This window comes from Megachile rotundata, chromosome 3 (genome assembly GCF_050947335.1).
Source record: "Megachile rotundata isolate GNS110a chromosome 3, iyMegRotu1, whole genome shotgun sequence".
Lineage (NCBI taxonomy): Eukaryota > Metazoa > Arthropoda > Insecta > Hymenoptera > Megachilidae > Megachile > Megachile rotundata.
The window spans coordinates 18242161-18262647 of NC_134985.1; the positions used below are offsets into that span (position 1 = coordinate 18242161).

At 28.4% G+C, this 20487-nt stretch overlaps 4 protein-coding genes across 21 annotated transcripts; all 4 read right to left on the bottom strand.

Annotated features, from left to right (window-relative positions):
- Positions 1-1968: 1968 nt before the first annotated feature.
- On the bottom strand, positions 1969-11614 carry Src42A (Tyrosine-protein kinase Src42A). Of its 14 annotated transcripts, none has more exons than XM_076529472.1 (7): positions 11455-11614; positions 8474-8815; positions 7809-7930; positions 7514-7677; positions 4621-4948; positions 4109-4444; positions 1969-4039 (listed from the first exon to the last, which is right to left on the bottom strand). In XM_076529472.1, the coding sequence occupies exons 1-7, from the start codon at positions 11505-11507 to the stop codon at positions 3831-3833; spliced, it is 1554 nt and encodes a 517-aa protein (XP_076385587.1). In that variant the 5' UTR covers positions 11508-11614; the 3' UTR covers positions 1969-3830. The 14 variants fall into 14 exon arrangements, with proteins under 14 accessions (XP_076385587.1, XP_076385594.1, XP_076385591.1 ...); XM_076529479.1 differs by lacking the exon at positions 11455-11614 and adding an exon at positions 10560-10963 and having other exon boundaries at positions 8474-8945; XM_076529476.1 differs by lacking the exon at positions 11455-11614 and adding an exon at positions 10560-10963 and having other exon boundaries at positions 8474-9134.
- A 537-nt stretch (positions 11615-12151) lies between these two features.
- Usp14 (ubiquitin specific protease 14) lies at positions 12152-17541 on the bottom strand. 3 transcript variants are annotated; one of them, XM_076529481.1, is made up of 6 exons: positions 17418-17541; positions 14203-14381; positions 13616-14080; positions 13189-13458; positions 12821-13109; positions 12152-12736 (listed from the first exon to the last, which is right to left on the bottom strand). In XM_076529481.1, the coding sequence occupies exons 1-6, from the start codon at positions 17431-17433 to the stop codon at positions 12465-12467; spliced, it is 1491 nt and encodes a 496-aa protein (XP_076385596.1). In that variant the 5' UTR covers positions 17434-17541; the 3' UTR covers positions 12152-12464. The 3 variants fall into 3 exon arrangements, with proteins under 3 accessions (XP_076385596.1, XP_003705623.1, XP_012146142.1); XM_003705575.3 differs by lacking the exon at positions 17418-17541 and adding an exon at positions 14495-15005; XM_012290752.2 differs by lacking the exon at positions 17418-17541 and adding an exon at positions 14817-14984.
- LOC100879014 (ubiquitin carboxyl-terminal hydrolase 14) lies at positions 15107-17884 on the bottom strand. Of its 2 annotated transcripts, none has more exons than XM_012290751.2 (6): positions 17739-17884; positions 17126-17304; positions 16541-17005; positions 16114-16383; positions 15746-16034; positions 15107-15661 (listed from the first exon to the last, which is right to left on the bottom strand). In XM_012290751.2, the coding sequence occupies exons 2-6, from the start codon at positions 17240-17242 to the stop codon at positions 15387-15389; spliced, it is 1416 nt and encodes a 471-aa protein (XP_012146141.2). In that variant the 5' UTR covers positions 17243-17304; positions 17739-17884; the 3' UTR covers positions 15107-15386. The 2 variants fall into 2 exon arrangements, with proteins under 2 accessions (XP_012146141.2, XP_003705647.2); XM_003705599.3 differs by lacking the exon at positions 17739-17884 and adding an exon at positions 17418-17558.
- A 395-nt stretch (positions 17885-18279) lies between these two features.
- Gbeta5 (guanine nucleotide-binding protein subunit beta-5) lies at positions 18280-20237 on the bottom strand. Of its 2 annotated transcripts, XM_012290750.2 has the most exons (6): positions 19976-20237; positions 19708-19907; positions 19445-19581; positions 19260-19378; positions 18806-19163; positions 18280-18709 (listed from the first exon to the last, which is right to left on the bottom strand). In XM_012290750.2, exons 2-6 carry the CDS (start codon positions 19814-19816, stop codon positions 18380-18382), a joined length of 1053 nt encoding a protein of 350 aa, XP_012146140.1. In that variant the 5' UTR covers positions 19817-19907; positions 19976-20237; the 3' UTR covers positions 18280-18379. The 2 variants fall into 2 exon arrangements, with proteins under 2 accessions (XP_012146140.1, XP_003705651.2); XM_003705603.3 differs by having other exon boundaries at positions 19708-20237.
- Between the last annotated feature and the right edge of the window lie 250 nt (positions 20238-20487).

Below are 20487 nucleotides of genomic sequence, written 5' to 3' on the forward strand. Positions count from 1 at the left end.
TTGCTATTAGTTTTGATGCAAACTATTTTTTAATGGTGGGCCCTTTCAGCGGTACCCTCTGGGGTGCCATATGTATGTACGTATAGCCAGTCCTGAACCCAGTCAGCACCAAGCCGCGCGATATGCCAGCGGCCATGTTGTTATTCAAACGGCTCGGATGTATCGCATTCTCCCATCCCAAACGCCTCTGCGAAAAAGTAATATTTCGACATGATTTCTTTTGCATACTATTGTCGGAAGGTTAATGTAGGTCGCTCTCGGAGCCGATTTTGCAATTTTGTCCAAAACAATTTTATGCACTGAAAACTGACATTTCTTATAGAAGAAAATTTTTCACGTCCCATTTTTCCAAAATCGGCCCCGAGAGCGACCTAGATTAAACCTCTGAGAGTAGTATGCAAAAGAAATCATGTCGAAATATTACTTCTTCGCAGAGTCGTTTGGGATGGGAGAATGCGTGTTTTCTCGTAACATCCTATTTACCGTCCTTGTCTCTCCTAACCAAAACCCCAGTAAGTAGACAGAGAACATTCGACTAACTTCACACCGCTCGATCTAGTGAATTTCATTACTCTTAAACTATATAAACAAGAGCATTCTAGTTATTCCCTAGAGAAAATGGCGACGTAGGGGAATAGTAGCGAATTGTCGTATATAGGTTGTTCTCCTTACTGAAAACGGCGATATAAGAAAAGGTCCAATATTCGTGAAAACTAATGGATATTAGAAATTTTCTAAACTACAAATTCGAAGATTGAAAAATTTTCAAGACCTCGTTTCAAAAATTCAAATTTAAAATCTGAAATCTAAATTATGAAAAAAGAGGTTCCATTATAGGTGTCAGCACTATATTACAAAACTTTTTAAAATTTGATAGTATTTCTCTTCTTTATTTTATAAAATATTTACACCATAGGATACTACTATCAAAAATAAAAATTCATTGAAGGCAAAGTTATAAATGAACAATAATTTAATCCATACAAAATACGTGTTACAGAGATATTTGGAAATGGAGGAGGAATGTAAAATAGCAAGGAATGTAAGAAATTACAAAGAAAAAAATTAGAATTGCTTTGTATAATATTTATGAACATGCGATGTATGTATATGTATATGTATACATATATATGTGAACGTATTTCATATATATGTATATATATATGAATATATATATATATATGTATATTTATATACTAACTATGAATATTTATATGTGCATGTAGAAGTAATTACACAAGTAATATTTATATATATTGTATGTATGTATGTATGTATGTATGTTTGTATCCATACGTATAAAATTATAAAGTTGTATATAATATAATAACTGTTACATAATACACTCATATATGAATAATTTTAATGACAATGTTATTTTAGTAACGATGTTATAGTTGTTACATTTATTTTCAAAAAGTTTTTTTTTCGAGACAGAGGATTATTTAATTAACACTTCACACGATTAATACTTATATACCAGCATATCCTCTGTGTGTTTTTTTTTAAATAAAACAGTCATCAATAAACAAATTAGTTCTTTTGTATAAAAATTATGTAGATATTTTATGTATTAATGAAACCTATATATAAAAGAGCATTTCATTACATCCAAATAAAACTGTACAAAATATAAATATACGCTTATATAAAACTTTGTTTTTGTACAAATAACCTAACATATTCTACAAAACCGATCTTTAAATTTTTTATTACCATCAATTTCAATATTATTTGCAGAGAATAATATAATTTTGTAAAGCAATAACATAATTTTTCAAAATTAATCACCAAATTAGTACAGGTTTCTTCTTAATTTAAATTTACAAAATATGTATATTATTATTCATTCCATTTAAACTTCAACTATTTTTCTGTAAGATGTAGTACAGATAAACTATTGAACCAAATAATGTTTACAAGAAACAATGCATTTAAGCTATTTTTTGTCTAATATTAATATTAATATACAGATATATCCACATATTTATTTGGCAGTACATGTTTTACATTTTAATTGTATTTAAAATTATGGAAATACTTGCGGAAATATTCTATCAAATGCGACAGAATAGTAGTTTCCGACTAGACAAATTGTTTTGATAAGGATAATTTTATCTTTCATAAATATGTAATGTCTTTTTATGAATGTGATAGACGTTTGCATAAAATTGCGTGATTAAACAAATGTATCAAAATAATGAACTCCTTCATAAAAACAAAATACAAATCTATAAAGACAATACATCGTTAAACGAACGTTTATGTAACATATACAATACACTATTTATATACTGTTAACACTACAAAAGCTTTCATAACATTTAATAAATTATAAATCTAATGTTTTTCTCTGTATTATTGCATAATTTCATATTATTTAACTGTAAAATTATAATTTTTAGTCGTATAAAATATGAATGATGAAAAAAATTCATCATTTTAATAAATTAATTATTAACTAGTGTACAAATATATAAAAATGAAAAATTCCAAAGTTCTAATATAGCAAATTTAATTGACATGAAAACATACCGAAGCAAAAGGTTACAATTAGATTACGATTGTTTATACATACATGATATGCCGAAGTCTGCAAAGCGTGATTTGATCAAATCCCTATTTCCATTATTTCCCTGCGACACATATAAATCATGGAGTCTAGACTATAAATTACACGACTTATTTATACTTCGCAGACTTCAATATATCATAAATGCACAAATATCAGCAGTCTAATAATAGTTAATACTAAATCCGTAATTTTAATACTAAAATGTATCCTATATGATTAAATAGAAAAAAATTCGATCGTCAATAATAATAGTTTACATACTTATCAATATTAATACCCTTGTATACTTTCTTATGTTATTTTACACACTTACTATATTTTTATGAACAGTTATGAATAATTTTTAGATTAGATGCATTGCTTCTAGTTTATATATATATATATTTTTTTTTCCAAGATAATTCGGAGTTAACGTGTCCAAAAGATTTATAAAATTAATGAATATCAATGATAAATATTTTTTAAAAATTGCCTTATATTTATATTGACTTAAACAGGCCACTCATAAATTTTATATTATGTATTATATTTTTAAATGTTTAATAACAATAAATTGCTGTGATGTTAATGAAAAAAAAAACGGGAAAAATGAAATTGAAGGAGGAATGATAAGTCAAGACAGATAACAATCCGTCTTATAAATGTATAATTTAAATCCTAATAAACTATCCATTCAAGTAGATGGAAAGCTTACATAAATTGGCTATGCAATGTCTGTGACTTTCTTATATATATCAAATATTTATAATACTTTTGACAATTGCATTATCTCGTCAAGATTTATAAACAACAAATTCCTACTTTAAAAATATTAACTTCCATGGCTATTGTCTAAATATAATATTAATATCAACATTTACACGTTTAGAATATACTTTCTTAAAATAAAATCTGAATCGTATCACTCCTTTTTTAAATCATAAAAAATTTAACACTCATTTTGTTCTAATAACTTGTGAATTGACAAATTTGCTTTACAATTTTATGGCAGCCAGAATATGTAAAAAAAGAATTATCTTAATCGTATTTACTAAAAAGATAAATGATATTATTCATACCTCGTAAGAAAAGAAGACTGCTGTTCAATACAAAGTATGTATACTTTTAAATATCACAAACATCCGGATTTTTTAATGAACTATTAATTGTAATAATCTGCATTTTTCTCGTTGTATATTCGTATAGAATATTTTTCGTACCTTAACAATATTTTACTGAAACATTATAACCAGTAACTATACATTATTTTAGTACTTCAATATGCAGATGCTTCCTTATACTCTGAGCCTTCCATAGTAAAGAAATCCTCGAGTTTCCATTGCAGAGTTTCAAAGGTTGGCCTCTTCATTGGATCTTTGTTCCAACATTCTAACATAATATCATACAACGCAGTTGGACATCCAGGTGGGCAAGGCATTCGGTAACCATGTTCTACTTGATGAAGAACTTCGGCATTTGTCATACCTGTAAAACAGTCGATTATAAATTATATTTGAACGATAACTATTATATAATATTTATAAAAGTACTTACCCGGATATGGTATTCTACCATAAGTAACCAATTCAGTAAGCAGAATACCGAATGACCACACATCAGATTTAATACTGAATTTACTATAATTCGCAGCTTCAGGCGCAGTCCACTTGATAGGGAAACGTGCTCCTACACGAGCTTCGTATTCATCTTCTTTGATCAACCTAGCTAAACCAAAATCTGCAATCTTCACGACATTTAATTCTGCTACCAAAACATTACGGGCAGCTAAGTCTCTGTGAATGTAATTCTGTGATTCCAGATATGCCATACCCGCTGCAATTTGTGCAGCCATATCAATTAATCGTTGTAGATTTAAACTCTTGCCTTTCCCTATAGAAAAAAATGACAGTAGTACTCAGTAATATTATTCAATCCTTATGCAGGCAACCGGATACACGGGCACCCAATTCTATATTCCTTTTTTATAATTTTATGAATTTGAAATCATTGCCCACACAAGGATTATTTGAATATATGCAATATGATTTAATACAATTTAATACTACCTTGTAAATATTCTAACAAACTACCATTCCTCATCAGTTCTGTGATAATATAAATAGGCTCTTCTAAAGTACACACAGCATACAACTGAATTAATTTTGCATGACGAAGTTTCTTCATAATTTGTGCTTCTGCCAAGAAATCTTTCGGATCCATAGTTCCGGGTTTGAGCGTTTTTATTGCTACCGCAGTCGTGTTATTCCATGAGCCTTCCCATACTTCTCCAAACTGGCCTTGCCCTAATTTTCTCACAAATTTGAGCGATGAGCGATCTATCTCCCATTGATCCCGCGTACGATGGCTAAGACCCTCGGTAACAGGTTTCTCAACCTATCAACAAAATCAAGTATGTGCCAATCAATGACTATTAAATTCTACAATTTCTGTTTTTAAATAAGTATGTAATCATAGCATTAACAGCAAATATTCCTTTGAAATGTTGTACATTAAGACATAGAAACTTATATGTATATTAATGAAAATTCTAAAGTTCCTTAAAAGAAAAGTATTTGGAGCGCTGACTTTACTTCCTAATAATACAAACCTAATTAGAAGCCATTTAAAGATGATGCTTAGGCTGCATGACTGCTCGTTAAGTTTATGATGACTTCATTATAAGAAATAATAAACAACAAGTTTGTTTAAATCAAAATATCTAATCTAACAATTATGCCACAAAAAACTAAAAGAAATAGTGGCTATTATGCAAGATGCAAGTGATGAAAAGCAAACTGTAAATAATTTAGTTTCATGCCTTTTGACATTCACGTGGTTTTAAAAATATCTAATTTAAATTTCAAAAGATACAGTAGTTAGTGTGTAGAAAGTGTATGGAAATTTCATGTACAGAAATTTGCATGTTTTGTGGTAGATGAATTTATTCCTGACATACGTATAATACCTTTTAAAAGTCAATAATACTTATTTCTATAGACGAGAATATAAAAATTACATATAATTTCAGGAACTTAGTAATTGAACACTTATACACAGTCGAAGACATAAACTTATATGCTAATAATTCTTTTGTTGTAGAATATATACATTATTAACAAGAATGTAGCACCATATTTCAAGTACTTTTGTAACATAAAATGTCAGTACCTTAAAGTTATTACATTCCAAATAAGAAGAATATAAAGAACCCTGTAGTAAAGTAGTTAATACTTCTGTTTAGATTAAAGAAAAGTTCAGTCACTGAGAGTCATTAAATGGTATAATTTGACAAAAGTACTATGAATTTCTTGTGCACTAGCCCATTAAAAATTGCTCAGAAAATATGTAAAGTCCATTAGATTGGAAGAAAATCCATTTTAAAATTCTTTAATGTGCGTACAAACACGAAAAAGAATCTAAAACACATATTTTAAAAAACTGATCTATTAAATTTCATATACAACATATCTCAAACATTCGTAAAAAATATATTACTTATTATTTATATTACCATACAATATACCATAAAGTAGTAACAGTCTTTCCCAATATTTCACATCCTTATCATTTGTATAATCTATACAAAATGTACTCAAAGATATGGATAATTTTGCATGAAAGATAAAAGTACATCTGAGATATCCTGTACATCAAATAGATTTTAAGCACACATATATTAATAATAGAATTTTGTTATCCATTACAAAGTACATGGAAAAAGTTTACATTAAGTATCGTCATAATGAATAATGCATCAAAACAGCATATACAAACACAAAAGCACAAACTTATTTTATTCTTAAATGTGTGCTTCCAATTCTATTTCTAAGATGAAGCTATGAAATTTAAAATGAATTTAATTTTCTAAATGAAGGATGAGCTAATGTCTTTGAAACATGATTCCATATAGGACAGGCTTGTGCTATATGTACAGGCCAAAGACATAACAGGAAGCATTTATGTTAAAAAGAAAATTAACATGTTATGTCATATTGGGACATTCAATTTACCAAGAAAATCCAGCGGGAGGTAAGGTAAGCAATAACAGAGAAACAAACATAGTCTATTCAGAGATCAAACTTCGCAAGATTATTTATCAAACTAAAAGCTGTTTTCAAACCTTAATGTTTTTTAAAATAAGTAATAACAATGTATAGTACAATATATATAAATATATATAGGTATATATGTCTTGTGTGTATGTATGTGTCTATGAATGTGCATATACATTTTTCATTTAAATTAATAATTTATGTGATTTTAAGAAATCAAGTAATCTTTTCGCATATATGTTTAAATATAGAAGTCTTTTCTTTCACTTTTTAGTATCTTTAAAAATATATTTCCTTAGATATATTACAAAAAAATATAGTACAAACAGTAATAAAATATTGTATCTATTAAGTAATTTTTAACATCACATTAAAAAATATGTGTAAGTTACTGTTACAGTTGTTAAATACATCACTTCATTTTTTAAAGCAAAGTCTAACTGGAGTTTAGACAGTGCCATAAATGTTAATACTTGTAATGTACAAATATTATGTAAGAGTTTAACATAATGATCCAAATTACTTCATTCTATGCACAAAGTTAACTATATTGTAGATCTGTGTACAATAAAGATTGATAATATCATGCATTCATTTCTTACTTTTAGTTTTAGGTTCATATTATGTGTCAATGCATATTATGCTATATCAAGGGATTTCTGCAAAGTAATAAAACCTAAAATTTCAACTTTTAAAAAAAGATATGAAATTATATTGAATGAATTGAAGAAGTCCCTTGATAAATACTTTCAATAAAAAATTAAGTAATTAAGCAATACACCATATTCTTTAATAAAATAATGATATATTATTAAAAACCACTTTCATACATGCAGCAAGCTGTCTAAACTCCATTTATATGACATAATATTACATGTAATAATCACTTAACTATAAACTGTCTTACCTGTACACAGGGTTTGCAGAGATTTACACATAATCCATCAGCATCTTTACTATAATGTTCAACAAGGTCCTGAAGATTTCTAAATGTAGTCCTTCTAGCAATAAAGAAACCACCTTCATCTAACTGTCTAATTCGATAGTGTTTAACCGTATCACCATCCCGTACTACAAAATAATATAATTGAAATCTTTTACTATGTTGTGGTCAAATTAGTTGATTTATTATTTTGGAATAAAATAAACAAACTTCAATTATAATATTATGGATCAAATTATATAACTTTGTCTTAGCTTACCTGAAAGGGAATAATCATTATGTCGACTTTCAGAATCTCTAATTAAAAATGCACCATGATCATTTTCAGGCAGTAATAATTTCTTTTCTGCTTCAATTCGTTTAATTTTTCTGAAGTACCATCTAAAATAATAACGACAATAATAAAGGAAGTATAAATATAATATTATTCTTATATCTTTAAAAGGAAGTAATGCTTATCTAAACTGATTGATAGTCAAAGGCGGCTACCCATGTTAATAAAGAATACAAGTACTGTTAGTGAAAGCAAGGTCACATTGAATAGTTGGGTGTATAGAAAGAAATTTATTAAGTGGGAACATAACAAAGAATATTAAACAAATTTCATTGATTTTTTTTAATCATTATATCATAACTGTAATATTATTTATATATCTATATATGTAACTGATATATGTATTTTATAATTAAATACATAACAGTAAACTTTATAGAACTTGTATTTTAAATGGTATGCATTTAAAATAACATGTACAATTTATTTTCTATCAACATAAGAATATTGCAATAATATATTGTAAACATTATTAAAAATAATGCCTTTTGAAATTATATCTGGTATTTTTATTATAAATTACATAAATATTTTTGAACATTCATTTGGTTTAAAGGGAAATAAATGTAAATACAAAAAATGTAACTTACGGTTCAGCTTCAATAGATTTTAACTTTGCAACATAATTACTAGGAATATATCCTTCCTGTCGAGTTCTTTTACTTCTAGCCAACCACCAATCTCCTTGAGTATCATTTAAAATTTCCAGATGTTCACCTTTTCTAAAACTTAAATCTTCGTCTGTACGTGCATCATAATCATAAAGTGCAACAAAGATTTTTGCTGTTGGCACATCTGCATCTGGAATTTGTGGCATAGGCCTAATAGGATCTGGAGGCGGCGTTGGCACTGGACTAGCTTGAGATGCAACTGCCTCTATATTAGGATTGCCTATTCTATCAGGCTTTTCTTTTTCTGTGTCTGTTGGACTACTGAAACAGTTACCCATTTTTTTTGTATGTAATTTCAAATTTGTCCGATATACAAATTCACTGTCACTGTATCATGAAATACAAAAATTCTTGTCACAAATTTCATTCAATGTTTTCACGTTTGATCCTTCTGCATGGATATTGAGGAATGGTCATGTAAATATAAAATTTTCATAATACACATGTCTTCCTATAATTTGTTAATAAATTGAAAAATTTCTTGTTAATCTGTGGGTCCACTTATTTGAATAACACAAATGTACATAGGAGATAAACACTAAAATACACTTTGGCTTTTAAAATGTTTATATAGAAATCACTACAAAATAAAAACGAAGAAATGACAGAGAAGTCTTTAAAATACGATTTAATTCGTAAAATCGACACCTTTTTTTCTCGAAGCTTCTCTTCTCAAGAAACTTGCATCTCTTTCATCTACATCTAACATAGTAAACATTCACTTGGAATTATTTCAATTTCCACTAGAAATCATTTATCATAACTAGAGAAGTTTACTTAATTAGTCGTTCACGCAATGACACTTCATCTCGTCCGTATGTAACACTACTAACATAAAAACAGAGGTATGCTCGATTAGTATACGCATTTTCGTCAAGTTCGCGCTGATCTAAGCTTGACGTCATAATATGGCCCTTCTGTATTTTAAGTTAAGCTGCAGGCCATCAATTTTAATATTAAACAATTGAACGTTCCTCATAGTAACATTACAGCTATTTTAGAGAAGCTCAACATTATGTTTAGATATTTAATCATGTAATCAAAATAATTTATATAATGTGGAATACAAGAAACAAAAGTAATGAAAATAATTTACAATAGAAACATTTATTTGCATTTAGGTATTGATAAATCAATATGTATTTTTTTATTCTTTATTCACGATTTACTTTTCTTTGAATTGTTTAAATAATTGGCACACGGTTGAGCATAGTAGACTTTCCTAGGGAAAATGTCGATGTAAAAAAAAGCGCCCACCACTTGTTGGTTTTTGGTTGGCTAATTTTCAAATTTACAAACTTTTAAATTTAGAAACTAAAAAATTTGAATATCTTCAAATTAAAAAATTAAAAAGTCCTTAATATTAGAACTTTAGTTTTGGGAATTTGAGGATTTAAAAATTTAGAAAATTTAGGAATATTATAAATTCATTCTCATGTAAACATGAGAATTTAAAAATTGGCTAATTTATAAATTTGAGAATATAGAACATTTAAAAATTTGGGTTTCCGAAAATTTTCAAATTTACATGTTTAATCTTTTAAAATCGAAAGCAAGTGGTAGGAAGTTTCTCCCTTTACATTCGTCCTTATCTAAAGGAAATCTACATTGCATCCGAGTGTACGCTTGGATCATTTTTGGATCACTTGATAACCCGACATATGTACGTGCAGCATACCCTGTTTCTGTGTCCAGAATATAATGATGTAATAATTATTTAAAAGAGAATAAAATAAAGGCATAAAAACATATTTTTAAAGAAGAATCCGAAGCAAAAATGTTAATTCATATCTTAAACAATCATTTTTAAAGTCTCTTTTTCTATCAATTCAAGAAAAGCTAGTGACAGTATTAATTAAAAAAAAATATATATTGTATGAATGAAATGTATTCCTGAAAAGAAAAAAAAAAGAAAAGAATATTGCTGTACGAATAACAGAGCCCGCTCGATTTGAACTTGCTTCACCGGTCCATCGTAATATTTCAATAACATCAGTTCCCTTACACCGAAAAATAATCTTTATTTCAACACCAATATTTTAGCACTGGCACCGCGTAACGCCGAGAGTCTTTATAAACACAGCAATTAAAAGAAACACCATTAAAAGAAACGTAGACAGCATAATAGAAAGTAACGACGTCGCCATTGCATTAAATCAGATCCGTCAAAATCCTAATTTTCACATGTGCGATACCAAGAACTATGAACTGTAAGTCACACACACGATTTATTATCGAAAATTATAATTAAGAAACGAACATACTTCGTACAATATTGTAAAAGGCTTCTAGAATTATATTTATCCAGAGAATATATACAGAAGACGAATAAACTTTTCACGAGAAACCGACAGAGAGGTGAAAACACCCATGGTGAAGGTATCCAGTGGAATACTGCTTTCGGATGAGTTCGGCTATAAACCCGATCTCAACCGAACCTTTACCATCCCCAACAAAAGATGCAAATTGCTTGCACTATATATATACATATATTTATTTATTTGATACATGTTCCTGTTTTAACAAATAGGATAATATATTCAAAAATAAATATTTGAATATTTTGATATTTGAAAAATTAGAAAATATAACAAAAATTTCTGAACGTATTATAAATAATACTTATAGTAGTATTCTAAAATAATCTTTATATAAAATATTTTATTGAAATTGAAATTTCAATTCATACATGCTTTTATTTTATGATTTTAATTTTAGTCATTAATGTTGGAAAAGTTATTCAAACAGATAAAAGCTTGAATTGAAATATAAACGTTTGAAAACTTAAATGAATCATTTAAGAAATGATACAGTGAAGTAAACAGTCTACACGAAATGATGATATTACGTTACTGATCAAATAAATAAGTATGAAATATGTGCAATTGTTTTGTTGTTACCTGAAAAATCTTCTAAAAAAGTTTTGAAGTATTTTACTTGTTTTTGACTGCATTGCAATTTAAGTAATTAAACGTATACATCCGCGTGCATATAATTTAAATGTATCTACACGTTTTTTATAAGTTACACGATAAATATAATACGGAGAACCGTAATTGTTCGTATCTGAGACTGTACTGCTTTCCTATTTCGAATTATCTACTTTACTTTTTCCACATATATCTGTAGCTATATATGTATAAGAATATATCATGTCTTACATACAGGTGTACACATATATATAAGATTTCGTTTATCTTATTATCAGATTATCTTATATCCAATTGTCTTTATATATAAATACATCAATACAACAATATTGATTCAAAATATTTTTACAGAGTTTAATATTTCTTTACTATTATATTTCAATATTAATACATTTTAAAACTAATGAGAAAAAAATATATTACAAATCAGTTGCATCTAATATATGAAATAATCTTTTCATAATAATACATTACCATCCTTTTCTAAGAAATGGTAGAGCTGGCACAGAGATAAGATATTTTCATGAATTGCATTTTCAATGGTTTTATACCTCAAATGAGGTATAAAAGATAAAGTGTAATCATACTTTGTATTGAGATATTAGATTTTCCTAATAATTATAATTCTTATATATAAATATCTTAAAGTTTGATAAATTAACAAACATTATTCTAATTTCAATTGCAATTTTATTGTATTATAGAAAAAAACATTTTATTACATTTTATACAAATTTATTATCGCCATTCTTTGTTTAAGCGTACAGAATCAATGGTTGCATAGTTCTTGCAGTTTTACATCATGCAGAAATTATGTATGTAATCAATGACATTTGTATGATCTGGTAGGTAATAAAAGTGAAATTATATTAAGATGTTCGTCTGTATAAAAAAAATAAAAAATATACTTTTCTAACAGATGCAAGTTAGAAATTTGGTTTCAGTTATTTTAGTCCTTTTAATTCATTACACAAAAATTATTAGGAAACCGGTTCTTCATTATCATCTTCATCAGGTATTTCTAAAATTTTTGGACCAAACAAAAGAACATATGCACAATGCCAATCACCACCACCCTTAGTTTTCATTACCTCCGCAAGTGTAACAATACTAACATTTTCATCATCACACTTCAACCAAGTATCATTTTTATATCGTACCCAAGCAACATAATGACCACTACTACTCGATCGTCCCTTATGTGTTAATACCGCTTGTAACGAATAATAACCACTGTTATTTGATCCTATATCTGAAATTATAACATGATAATGTATGTACATTATTAAGAATACTTTGATATCTAATTTGTACTTAGTTAATATACAAATATTACCATCTTCAAACGAAAAAGGTTCTGTCTTGATATTTTTCGATTTATTCTCAATGCCTAATTTTTTTTCACAATAATGAATTCGTCCTTCTATACTATGTTCGTATTTACTTATCTTATTGCGCATAGGCATAAGTTTTTGTTTAAGTTCATTGCTACAAAATGGGAAAGCATCAAACTTATCCGAAAACATTACTTCTTTAAGAATTTTTGCATTAATTCCTTCTTTTTCTTTATAATAAAACCGTACGAATTGCACTGTTAGATATGCTGGTAATCTGCTAATTGTTGACTGTAAAGTATATTTTCATTATTTCTGTTAAAAGAAAATCTAAATAAACAATCGTTTCTTTTAAATTAAAATTTTTTACCGTTTTTGTATAGATTGCATCTCTACCTAAAGTTGGTGACATTTTTGTGATTTGTTCCTCCATTTTATTCATGATCCCTGTTGTCATATATTTAACATCTGTTGAAATGAAACAACTTAATTGTAAAAAGTCTTCTTTTCCTTTAGTAGGTGGCTCATCTTCACATTCCATGCATTTCAATTCTGTTTCAAATGTTCCCCCAAAATATTGTTCAATCAGTGATCGAGGTTTATAACTCTGTCCACTATTTTCTGAAGTAACAGGATTTTCCTACAATTATATTATATTTATGATTGCAATTAGAAGGATATGATAATTTAAATTTAACACATATAACAGTACTATATTTTGAGATAACTATAGAATTTACTGAGTAAATTTTTAAGTCAATTATTCAATGAAATATATAAAATAAATATTTAAGTGCCTTTGCTGGTAATTTTTGTTGCAACATCCTAATAAGTTCAGTCCAACATTCGTTAGCATCCTGTTGTTGAAATCTACCATGTTCAGATTTTTCAGCAAACCTTGGAAATGCTAAGTGCATCATTTGGAGAAGAACAACAGGTGGCAATGCTGATCCTTTATCCATACTATTGTATAGCTCTCTTAATGCAGCAGTTATACCCTGTGCAGGTTCAATTGTTATACTACCCGAAGCTGCAAGCCCACCTGAGAAGTTATTTAAAGCCTCCCGCAATTCAGGGACAGTTTTCAGGCATTGTACAGTTGCATTGAGATAACAAGTATTTCCTAAATTTATCAAACCAGCTGGTAATTGCAAAGCAGTAGCTAATGCAGATTCATTCATATCTTCCAAAAATAATGGTTTTTCAAAAGGCTCTACAGGTACATCTTCTTCTTTGGAACCCATCATTAATACAGTAATACCCTAAAAATGGTAAAACATAAAGAAATAACCTATTAAGACTTTCATGTTTACATTACAATTATAAAGTGTTTTTATTATTAATAAAAATATTAACACTGGTGGATAACTTTTTTTCTCCTTACATCTTTTACTTTAACATTCCCCCAATCATCATCTTTTAACATCATTCCATTTAACATAACTTTTTGCCTTTCTGGTTGTACTCCTGTCAGTGCAAAAAGTTGTGCTTTAAATAACATTGGTTCTTCCTCTGTATTAACTTCTACATTAGGAAAAAGTTCTTTTCCCCATTTTACTTTAACTAAAAAAAAATATTAAAAATTTTAGATATGTATATTGAAAACCATTCGATAAAAAATGAACAAAACATTTAAGGTAAGATTTTTCGAAATTTTGAACTTTCATATTACATACTCGAGTACTGAGGCATATTTCTTTCTTTCGATATATTTACTTATTATAAAATTGTATTTTTCAATGAACGTAATTTATAAAATATTTTTTCACTAGTAAACACAATGTGCATAAAATGCACTGTCAGACATTCATATACTATACATATGTGTGTTTAATTTTCACGAGAGAATGTTATCGGAGGACGATAAGTTTTCATTCACTTTGCGCAGGTTAGCTCTGATCGATTCTACACACTCCGTAATCGATGGTAACGCGCAAGCGCTTTTACGACATTTATGGTACCGAATGTGCATATCCAGTGATCTTCTAGTTTATATACCTTTCTGTTATTGAGGAGGTTGTACTCATCACGTGGCAGACTTTTGGTCATTCTGCGCATGTTGGCTCTTATTGGTTCTAAAACTCTTTGCAACCAAGAGCAACGCGAGTGCGCATTTGTCACTTCCGTGACGCTAAACATATACTCGGTGATCTTTTACTTCATTACATACTGCCTACATTCTACTACATAGCACTTACTTAAATATTAACAATCTTGTATTAACAGAAAAATTGAAAAATGAAGATCATAATCTCTGGATTGTTGGCCAGAAAAAAACATTTTGATCATTTACAATAATTGTTAATTTGTATTTAATTCTAGAAATTTATTATCGCCATTCTTTCTTTAAGCGTACAGAATCAATGGGTGCATAGTTCTTGCAATTTTACATCATGCAGAAATTATGTATGTAATCAATGACATTTGTATGATCTGGTAGGTTAAAGAAGTGAAATTATATTAAGATGTTCGTTTGTATAAAAAAAAGAAAAAATACACTTTTCTAACAGATGTAAGATAGAAATTTTGTTTCACTTATTTTAGTCTTTTCAATTCATTATACAAAAATTATTTGGGACTCGGTTCTTCATTATCATCTTCATCAGGTATTTCAAAAATTTTTGGACCAAACAAAAGAACATATGCACAGTGCCAATCACCACCACCCTTAGTTTTCATTACCTCCGCAAGTGTAACAATACTAACATTTTCATCATCACACTTCAACCAAGTATCATTTTTATATCGTACCCAAGCAACATAATGACCACTACTACTCGATCGTCCCTTATGTGTTAATACCGCTTGTAACGAATAATAACCACTGTTATTTGATCCTATATCTGAAATTATAACATGATAATGTATATACGTTATTAAGAATACTTTGATATCTAATTTGTATTTAGTTAATATATAAATATTACCATCTTCAAACGAAAAAGGTTCTGTCTTCATATTTTTCGATTTATTCTCATTGTCTAATTTTTTTTCACAATAATTAATCTGTCCTTCTGTATTATGTTCATATTTACTTATCTTATTGCGCATAGGCATAAGTTTTTGTTTAAGTTCATTGCTACAAAATGGGAAAGCATCAAACTTATCCGAAAACATTACTTCTTTAAGAATTTTTGCATTAATTCCTTCTTTTTCTTTATAATAAAACCGTACGAATTGCACTGTTAAATATGCCGGTAATCTGCTAATTCTTGACTGTAAAGTATATTTTCATTATTTCTGTTAAAAGAAAATCTAAATAAACAATCGTTTCTTTTAAATTAAAATCTTTTACCGTTTTTGTATAGATTGCATCTCTACCTAGAGTTGGTGACATTTTTGTGATTTGTTCCTCCATTTTATTCATGATCCCTGTTAACATATATTTAACATCTGTTGAAATGAAACAACTTAATTGTAAAAAGTCTTCTTTTCCTTTAGTAGGTGGCTCATCTTCGCATTCCATACATTTCAATTCTGTTTCAAATGTTCCCCCAAAATATTGTTCAATCAGTGATCGAGGTTTATAACTCTGTCCACTATTTTCTGAAGTAACAGGATTTTCCTACAATTATATTATATTTATGATTGCAATTAGAAGGATATGATAATTTAAATTTAACACATATAACAGTACTATATTTTGAGATAACTATAGAATTTACTGAGTAAATTTTTAAGTCAATTATTCAATGAAATATATAAAATAAATATTTAAGTGCCTTTGCTGGTAATTTTTGTTGCAACATCCTAATAAGTTCAGTCCAACATTCGTTAGCATCCTGTTGTTGAAATCTACCATGTTCAGATTTTTCAGCAAACCTTGGAAATGCTAAGTGCATCATTTGGAGAAGAACAACAGGTGGCAATGCTGATCCTTTATCCATACTATTGTATAGGTCTCTTAATGCAGCAGTTATACCCTGTGCAGGTTCAATTGTTATACTACCCGAAGCTGCAAGCCCACCTGAGAAGTTATTTAAAGCCTCCCGCAATTCAGGGACAGTTTTCAGGCATTGTACAGTTGCATTAAGATAACAAGTATTTCCTAAATTTATCAAACCAGCTGGTAATTGCAAAGCAGTAGCTAATGCAGATTCATTCATATCTTCCAAAAATAATGGTTTTTCAAAAGGTTCTACTGGTACATCTTCTTCTTTGGAACCCATCATCAATACAGTAATACCCTAAAAATGGTAAAACATAAAGAGATAACCTATTAAGACATTCATGTTTACATTCCATTTATAGTGTTTTTAGTATTAATAAAAATATTAACACTGGTGGATGACTTTTTTTCTCCTTACATCTTTTACTTTAACATTTCCCCAATCATCATCCTTTAATATCATTCCATTTAACATAACTTTTTGCCTTTCTGGTTGTACTCCTGTCAGTGCAAAAAGTTGTGCTTTAAATAACATTGGTTCTTCCTCTGTATTAACTTCTACATTCGGAAAGAGTTCTTTTCCCCATTTTACTTTAACTAAAAAAAAATATTAAAAATTTTAGATATGTATATTGAAAACCATTCGATAAAAAATGAACAAAACATTTAAGGTAAGATTTTTCGAAATTTTGAACTTTCATATTACATACTCGAGTATTGAGGCATATTTCTTTCTTTCGATATATTTACTTATTATAAATTTGTATTTTTCAATGAACTTAATTTATAAAATATTTTTTCACTAATAACCACACGTGCATAAAATGCACCGTCAGACATTCATATACTATACATATGTGTGTTTAATTTTCACGAGAGAATATTATCGAAGAACGACGAGTTTTCATTCACTTTGCGCAAGTTACTTTTGATCGATTCTACACACTCTATAATCAATGGTAATGCGCAAGCGCTTTTACGACAATTGTGGTACCGAATGTGCATATCCAGTGATCTTCTAGTTTGTATACCTTTCTGTTATTGAGGAGATTGTATTCATCACGTGGCAGACTTTTATTCATCCTGCGCATGTTGGCTCTTATTGGTTCGAATACCCTTTGCAACCAAGAGCAACGCGAGTGCGCATTTGTCACTTCCGTGACGCTAAACATATACTCGGTGATCTTTTACTTCATTACATACTGCCTACATTCTATTACCTAGCACTTACTTAAATATTAATAATCTTACATTAAAAGAAGTAATACATGAAAAAATTAGAAATCATGAATTATACAAAATTTGCATGAACTAATTTTTTATTAACCTTGATATAAGATAATACTGTATTGCATTAAATAGATATATTGTTTACATGATTTACTATCAATTAGGACCAGCCTAATAATTATTAATTTCAAGCTATCACATTTTTATAATCGTATCAGAAAGTTACGATTTCTAATTTTATTTAATTTCTATTTCTGTTTCTGTTCTTCTGTTTTGATTATTATAGTAGTCTTATAGTACAATGTTTTATGTATTACTATGCTTTTAAAATACGCTAATTAAAGAAACATTTAACACCATAATGTCTTTACTTTTGTATTGAATAAAAAACTTTTTTAATTTAATCTAACAATATCAGATGATAAATGTAATTTTATTAAAATTAAGCCCAAACTCGTAGAGTCGAATCCCAGCTCCCAGTAGAAAGAGCAGTTCCATCTGGAGAAACTCTTAAACAAGATACTCGATTTTCATGTCCATACAAAAATGCAACTCTTTGACACTTTAAAGTATCCCATATATTTACAGTGTAATCATTATAACCAGCAAATAGTAGACGTCCGCTAACGCTGAAATCTACAGCGTTTGCTCCAAATATTATACTTTCTTTTCCATAAACTGCTATTTCTCTATCTGCACGCAAATCAAAAAGGCGACAAGTAGCATCATCAGAACCTGTTGCTACTGCATCACCACCTGGATGAAATTTTACCTAAATTCAATACAACATAATATAAATAATTTTTCTTCTAACAGATAATTAATATACTTTATAATTGAATAATAAGCATAATAAACTTCTACATACAGAGTTAACATCAGACTGATGTCCTTCAAAACTTTGAACACATTGACCAGTGCGCATATCCCATATTAAAACCATTTTATCACAGCTACCAGATACAAATGTATTACCAGTTTCACTTGGTGCTAAATCAATAGACATAACATCACTGGAATGACCAAGAAAGCTTTGTAGTAGTTGACCACTCTCTACATCCCATAAAGCACATGTGCTGTCTCCACTACCCGTTAAAATTTGTTGATCACTATTAGGAAATACACAACATGACATATAGGATGTATGCGTTGCAACAGTTTTTTTGCGAGTTGAAACATCGTCTTCTTGACTTAGAGGATAAACAGTAACTTTATTATCTAATCCCCTAAAAAAGATGAACACGTCATTTACAATATTGTCATAGTAATTAACTTTTCAATCATTCGTTTATTTATTCATTAATTTTATATATATTTCATACCCGCAAGCAACAAGAGTACCACTTGGAGCATAAGCACAAGCCATAACCCAGATGGTTGGCATAGTAAGAGCATGTTCTTTGTTTGTCGTGAAAGCATCCCATATTATCATTTTACCATCCTAAAACAATTTTTATTTAAAAAATGTTTTATAGATGTATACAAAATATTGAAAGCATATTCTGACTTGTGAAGAGGAGACAATATGACGTTTATCAGGTGACCAATCAGAACAAAGGACTTTTGCTTGATGCCCTTTTAAAACACGTCGTGGTTTCACGTTAATATAACTAATTGCTTCGAGTCTATCTGCTACACTAGCAACTAAAGAAATAAAAACATTATTTCATTAATGTTTTAAATACTACAATTTATTCACTATAGGATATGTAATCAAATGTAGGATTAGAATTAAATGAATGAACTATACAATTGAACTATGAGACTTACGTGTAATATCATTTAATTTCTGTCTCTCATCTTCTAAGCGTACTTTCAAACTTTCAGCTTCTTTCACTAACTTCTCTATATGTTCTGACTCAGTAGCAGAATCCATCATTTTATTTGTATAACAATGTTAACAGGAAACAATTGTTGGCATTGCATATGACATTCTTGTAAAAGTATTATTATAAATCGTTCTTCATTCACTTTAAATACATTTATTAATTAAAATAATTCGTACGTTGTAAAACAGAAAATATAAACAACGAATTACCGATTTTGTCACTTGTCGATTTCAAGAAAAGAATGAAATGGAAATATAATAATTAGTAAAATAATAAATGTTTTCCTGCATTAATGAACTCCTTTTACTTTTCTTTTGACAATTATTCATTTGTTTTTACGCGAAGTCAATGTTAAATATTTCTTTAACACAGTTACGACCAATAATCAATACGACACGACAATAACAAATTTTAGCGTCGGTGCAATAATGCTCCCGCATTCAACCAACTTAACCTGAGTACAATGATTCAGAAAAGTAATAAAACTGTCCAATTTTTTGAACTATTATTATGCATTTTTAAAATAGATAATTTTAAATTTTTACAATGTTATTATTCCGAGAAAATCATACATTTTATTATAGGAATAATAATTTTACATTTCTATTATTGTGTTAAATAAATACATAATACTGTTTTCAGTTAATTGATACTATCTATCATAAATCTTAGTTACATATTTATAATCAAACAGAGTAATAATTTTAACGTAAAATTATGC

What these genes read in the sequence shown, in the direction of transcription:
- Usp14 (XM_076529481.1), bottom strand. An exon ending in GGAATGTTAAAGTAAAAGAT is followed by an intron (nt 14,081 to 14,202) that starts GTAAGGAGAAAA and finishes TACCATTTTTAG; the next exon opens with GGTATTACTGTATTAATGAT. An exon ending in ACCTTTTTCGTTTGAAGATG is followed by an intron (nt 12,737 to 12,820) that starts GTAATATTTGTA and finishes TTATAATTTCAG; the next exon opens with ATATAGGATCAAATAACAGT.
- Gbeta5 (XM_012290750.2), bottom strand. Translation starts at nt 19,816, where the DNA reads ATGATGGATTCTGCTACTGAGTCAGAACATATAGAGAAGTTAGTGAAA. An exon ending in GAAATTAAATGATATTACAC is followed by an intron (nt 19,582 to 19,707) that starts GTAAGTCTCATA and finishes TTATTTCTTTAG; the next exon opens with TTGCTAGTGTAGCAGATAGA. An exon ending in ATATTGTCTCCTCTTCACAA is followed by an intron (nt 19,379 to 19,444) that starts GTCAGAATATGC and finishes AAATTGTTTTAG; the next exon opens with GATGGTAAAATGATAATATG.
- LOC100879014 (XM_003705599.3), bottom strand. An exon ending in GAAATGTTAAAGTAAAAGAT is followed by an intron (nt 17,006 to 17,125) that starts GTAAGGAGAAAA and finishes TACCATTTTTAG; the next exon opens with GGTATTACTGTATTGATGAT. An exon ending in ACCTTTTTCGTTTGAAGATG is followed by an intron (nt 15,662 to 15,745) that starts GTAATATTTATA and finishes TTATAATTTCAG; the next exon opens with ATATAGGATCAAATAACAGT.
- Src42A (XM_076529472.1), bottom strand. Translation starts at nt 11,507, where the DNA reads ATGCAGTCAAAAACAAGTAAAATACTTCAAAACTTTTTTAGAAGATTT. An exon ending in AAATCTATTGAAGCTGAACC is followed by an intron (nt 7,931 to 8,473) that starts GTAAGTTACATT and finishes TTATTATTTTAG; the next exon opens with ATGGTACTTCAGAAAAATTA. An exon ending in TTTGTTAGAATATTTACAAG is followed by an intron (nt 4,445 to 4,620) that starts GTAGTATTAAAT and finishes TTTTTTCTATAG; the next exon opens with GGAAAGGCAAGAGTTTAAAT.